We start from the raw sequence: 5,346 nt of genomic DNA, 5'->3' as shown, positions 1-5,346 counted from the left end.
AAGGAATGGGATTCAACATTGGAGAGTCATTGCCTTGGAGTGAGAGAAGACAAGAGACCATATGTAAATCATAGATGATAGTCGGGGAAAATTACATTATTTGTGTTTTTGTTCCTTTGCAAATTGACCAAGAGGGATCTTTGCCTTCTCATCAGCTTACTGAGGACAAGAAAGCAAAACTGATGCCTTGTAACAGGGCAAAAATGGGAGGGCTCTGGTGCTCATATGGGTAAACAAGGACCAGTAATGTATAAAGTAAGGTGCTTCACTACATTCTCTCTCCACTCTCAATCTACCTCCCAGCACCATATATGGGATACTTGTCTATCACAATGGCTAACTGCAGGCTCAAGATGTTGTAATGCCTTAAGCAGAGACCATGAGGAATTATTTTGAGTTGTAGGAAAACATGTGTAAGGAAAATGAGAGAGGTCAAACCCTTCCTCTATCACCAAAAAGAGGTATTTGTCAGACTGCTAAACAAAACTCATTTGTAACAAAAAATATTTTAATGGGCCACAATAAGCATATTTCAATAAGATGAGAATGAATTGAAAACATCAAGGTGGGGCTTTCCTTCTCCCACAATACCTCGCGCTCTTCCTTTCCAACTTGGACCCAGCAGAATGGCTCCCGCAAAGAAGGGTGGCGAGAAGAAAAAGGGCCGTTCTGCCATCAACGAGGTGATGACCCGAGAATACACCATCAGCATTCACAAGCGCATCCGTGGAGGGGGCTTCAAGAAGCATGCCCCTCGGGCCCTCAAAGCGATTCGGAAATTTGCCATGAAGGAGATGGGAACTCCAGATGTGCACATTCATACTAAGCTCAACAAAGCTGTCTGGGCCAAAGGAGTAAGGAATGTCCCATGCCGAATCCGTGTGCGGTTGTCCAGAAAACGTAATGAGGATGAAGATTCACCAAATAAGCTCCATACTTTGGTTACCTATGTACCTGTTACCGCTTTCAAAAATCTACAGACAGTCAGTGTGGATGAGAACTAATCGTTGATCGTCAAATACATCAAATAAAGTTAAAAAATTGAAAAAAAAAAAAAAGAAAACATCAAGGTGTATCAAATGAATGACGGTATTTTTTAATAAGTTCTTTGTAAGTTAAGCTTTTCAAATACACACACATGCATTTGTTATAAAATGTTAAATGCATGAGGATTGAAATATTTGTGGCTTTTGTTCAATCCTGATACTGAGTGAGTCAGATTGCATCTGGTATTTTATAGGCATTCAATAAGCATTTTAAATATTAATGTAGTTATATGCCATATGTATTTAAAAACTACATTATGAAAAGCACATTTCTATGGTAGATCTCAATTAAAAAAATTTGAAAGCAATGTTTTAGCTCATAGAACATAATATAGGGTTTAGACTTTCACCCCTCTTCCAGCCCCAGTTAGATATTATTAACTAGAGAAAGCAAATCCCTTGAGCCTTTAAAATGATCACATGACATATGAATGTGATGTGACCACCTACAGAAGAGAATCAAAATGAGTGTGTGTATATGTGTGTGTGCACATATGTGTGTATTAAATATTGAAAAGAAGAGGATATTAGAAACATTAAACAAGAATAAGAAAGCAGCTTTGAAAACAGAAAACGATCGAAGGTATTACGTATACAACTACAGTTGTTATACTTTTAGTACAGACAGGGTTTGTATTTTTAGTACAGACAGGGTTTCACCATGTTGGCCAGGCTGGTCTAGAACTACTGACATCAGGTGATCTACCCACCTCGGCTTCCCAAAGTGCTGGGATTACAGATGTGAGCCACTGTGCCCGGCCTGATCTTTTGATTAAGTGAAAATGTGAATTTTTATCACTTAACATATTTGGTTTTGCCTTTTTTAACCATTTCTAATATATTCTATTTTTACCAATTTTATTTATTGTAAAAAAATTAATATTTACATTTCTAAATGATTTTATTTTAGTTGTATTTTAGCTAGCATTATGTCTTGAGAAGTACCTAAAAGTTAAAGAAATAAAAGGTTACTGTCTGGTAGGGGTTGTAACTAAGAAAACATTTAAAAAATCTGTTAAAAGCCATCTTCACTAGAAAATTATACTATGAAGCAAAGACACCCATGGCTTATACACTTCATCAGAAAGAATGGTAGTCCCTTTATTAGAAAGAACAATACACAAGAGAGCTCTGGCTCTGAAGGATAATGGTGGTTGCTTGAATCTGATTCTTTCCACATATTCTTTCCAAAAAAATATTATTAAGACCAATATCCAAAATAAGACTCATAAGTAGTAAAATGAGTAGTAAGACTCATAAGTAGTAAAATGCACACACATACATAAAAATTTCATAATGTCACCATTCCTAGGAAACAGAGAATGTCACAAAAAAATGTTACTCTCTGTAAATAGAGATATAAACACCAACTTTTATTAGTGCTGCTGCACTACTGCAAGCCTCTAGGTACAGAAAGCAAATGTAGATATTTGAGGAAAGGATACTTAATAGATTCCATGAAAAAGTGGGGAGTAAAAAGCAGTGTTTTATCAAATTACAAACAAAATTACCCTTATTGCCTTCGACTAGATGAATGCCAAAATACTGAAACAATATTTTGAAATATTGAAATCTGGGATCGGTAGTTCACAGCACCAACTACAGGAAGGTATCTTGAAAGAAAACAGGTCTAGAAGAGACATGAAGACACATTTCCCTGGAGGAGAAGATAAACAATGTGCATTAGGCCATTTTCGCGTTGCTATAAAGACATACTCGAGACTGGGTAATTTATAAAGAAAAGAGGTTTAACTGGCTCACAGTTCTGCAGACTGTACATAAAGCATGATGCTGGCATCTGCTTCTCATAAGGACTTCAGGAAGCTAACAATCATGGTAGAAGGTGAAGTAGAAACATATACATCACATGGCAAGAGCAGGAGCAAGGGAGCAAGTAGTGGGGAGGTCCCAGACTTTTAACAAACAGATCTTGCATGAATTAACTGAGTGAGAACTCACTTCTTGCCAAGGGGATGGCGCTAAACTGTTCATGTGGGCCTGGCTCCAGTGATCCAATCACCTGCCACCAGGCCCCACCTCCAACACTGGGAAGCACATTTCAACATGATATTTGGAGGGAATACACATCTAAACCATATTACAAAGGGAAAATCAAATAGATAAATATTCTACGGAAATGAAGTAGAAACCAGATTCACTAACACCTCACTTTCAACCACTACAGCCAACACAGATGAGGTCATCTCCAATATATAAAATTTACTAAACTGGGAGAGGTGGATGTTTTGAAACTTAGAACCCTGTGTAGACAGCATAATGGCCCCCAAAGTTACCAACATTCACATCCTAATTCCTGAAAACTGTGCGTATGTTTCTTTACGTGACAAAATAGAAGGATTCATATGGATTGTTTGAAAATCAAGCGAACTTAAAATAAGCAGATTATACTGAATTTTCCATGTAAGGCCAATGTGGTCTGAAATGGAAAAGTGTAGCAAAAGAGCAAGCAAGAGGGATGTGATGTGAGAAAGACTCAACCCACCAGTGATGAACTTAAGATACAGGGAGGGGGCCATAACTAAAGAATGCAGGTGGTTTTAGAAGTTGAAAATGGCAAGGAAACAGATTCTCCCCTAGAGCTGGCAGAAAGGAACTCAGCCTGGTGAACACCTTGATTTTAACTCATAAAATCTGACTTGTGTCAGACTTCTGAAATATTAAACTGTAAGATTAAAAATGTTTGCTCTTGTAATCCACTAAATTGTTGGTAACTTTTAACAGAAGTTTTAGAAAATGAATACAAACACTTTCTATAAAATGCCTAAGGTTAGCAAATTTATATTTTAAAAAATCCTCTGTATATATCTATGGTAAAAAGATAAAATGCAAATAAAACTATTTCACCCATTGATTATTGTACGCCCAAAACACAAAGACACACATACACACACATACTTTCACAAAGCAGAAATTAATAGTATTACTTCTATTTGAAATAAATATCCAAAGTAAGCATTCTAAGATTTTAAAAAGTAGTAAACAAAGCTCCCTAGAATCTGTGAAAGGAAAATAAAAACTTAGGACAACAATTCACTATGCCTAAAAGAAAAAAATTAAGATGAAAGCTGAGTCATGCAAGAGGCTGCTCATGCAAGTAGCTGCCTTGCCTTTTGTTCCTAAGCAGATAAGTACAGATAAAAGGTTAAATATCTCCACAGGTAGCTACTCTCTGTTCCCCTTATCTTATGTAAAGTGCCAATTTACTGAGCACCAGATGAATACATAATCAACTACTCCCCTCCCTGCTCCTTTTCTCTTGCAACATGTAGATTACCATACCATTCTTTTACCTCCAGTCCACTTTTTCCCTTTCAGTGTTGAAGCCCTCAAAATCATCTTTGGAGAAGAGCACAAACCACAAACTCTTTCTGCAATTCTGTGATTTCTTCTTCTGGGCACATCCTTAATCTTGGCAAATAAACTTCAAAATTGAGACCTGTTTCAGATACTTTTTGGTTTACAAATCAGATATCCAAAATTAAGACTAAAAAAGCAGAAATAAATGTGAAGAGATTTGATTTGATTTAAAAAAGCAAACAAAAAGAAACAAAAATGTCAGAAATAAGCAACAAATTACAAGTTTTTAGGTGAAAATGATAGATGCGGGGGGAAAATAAGGGGGAATCCCCGGAGAATCTCCAACCCGCCCACAAGTGTTTAGGTCAGATGCTTTTGGGCAGATGAGAGAACCTGTCCAGCGTCTTGTCTATGCATGTTTGCAAGGGACTGGGGACCCACATGCACACTGGGGGGATGGGGTGGAACCCTAGGAAGTTCCTGTCTTGTGCAGAGGGGAGGAGCCTGGGCTCTTCAGCTCCTGTGTGGTGACCTGGTATTCAATCCGTGAGGTAGGCACCTTTTGGCAGGACTCCCTCTCACTTTGCTGAGTGAATTGCCCTCACCAATGCTCGTGGCATCATCTGATTCATTTAAGTCCTGAATAAAACAAAATGTCAGACAAATGGAAAATTTGCTTCTGTTTGAATTGAAACATTTATCTTCTCCTGCCCTTCGAAATTGGTGCTCCTATTTTCAGACCTTCAGACGTGAGTTAAATTATACCACTAACTCTCCTCTTTTTGTAGCTTGCAGATAGCAGATCGTGAGAATATTTTCCCACTATAATTGCATGAACCAATTCCTATAACAAATTTCTGTCTCTTCCTACATATATATCAATAGATAGATACAAAATGACTCACAATTCTACTAGAGTCCCCCCAAAACATTCATGGGCCACACCTGAATTTTTACCATTTCAGAATGTTTCTTTTGAAGA

At 37.4% G+C, this 5,346-nt stretch overlaps 1 protein-coding gene across 1 annotated transcript; it reads left to right on the top strand.

The window, feature by feature from the left end:
- Nucleotides 1-587: 587 nt before the first annotated feature.
- Nucleotides 588-1,004, top strand: LOC126956507 (60S ribosomal protein L31-like). The gene has a single exon (XM_050793494.1). It carries the CDS (start codon nucleotides 627-629, stop codon nucleotides 1,002-1,004), a length of 378 nt encoding a protein of 125 aa, XP_050649451.1. The 5' UTR covers nucleotides 588-626.
- The last annotated feature ends 4,342 nt before the right edge of the window (nucleotides 1,005-5,346 follow it).

The sequence above is a fragment of the Macaca thibetana genome, chromosome 6 (assembly GCF_024542745.1).
Source record: "Macaca thibetana thibetana isolate TM-01 chromosome 6, ASM2454274v1, whole genome shotgun sequence".
Classification (NCBI taxonomy): domain Eukaryota; kingdom Metazoa; phylum Chordata; class Mammalia; order Primates; family Cercopithecidae; genus Macaca; species Macaca thibetana.
Note: the sequence above shows the minus strand (reverse complement) of the source record. Positions and strands in the feature narration are given on the sequence as shown.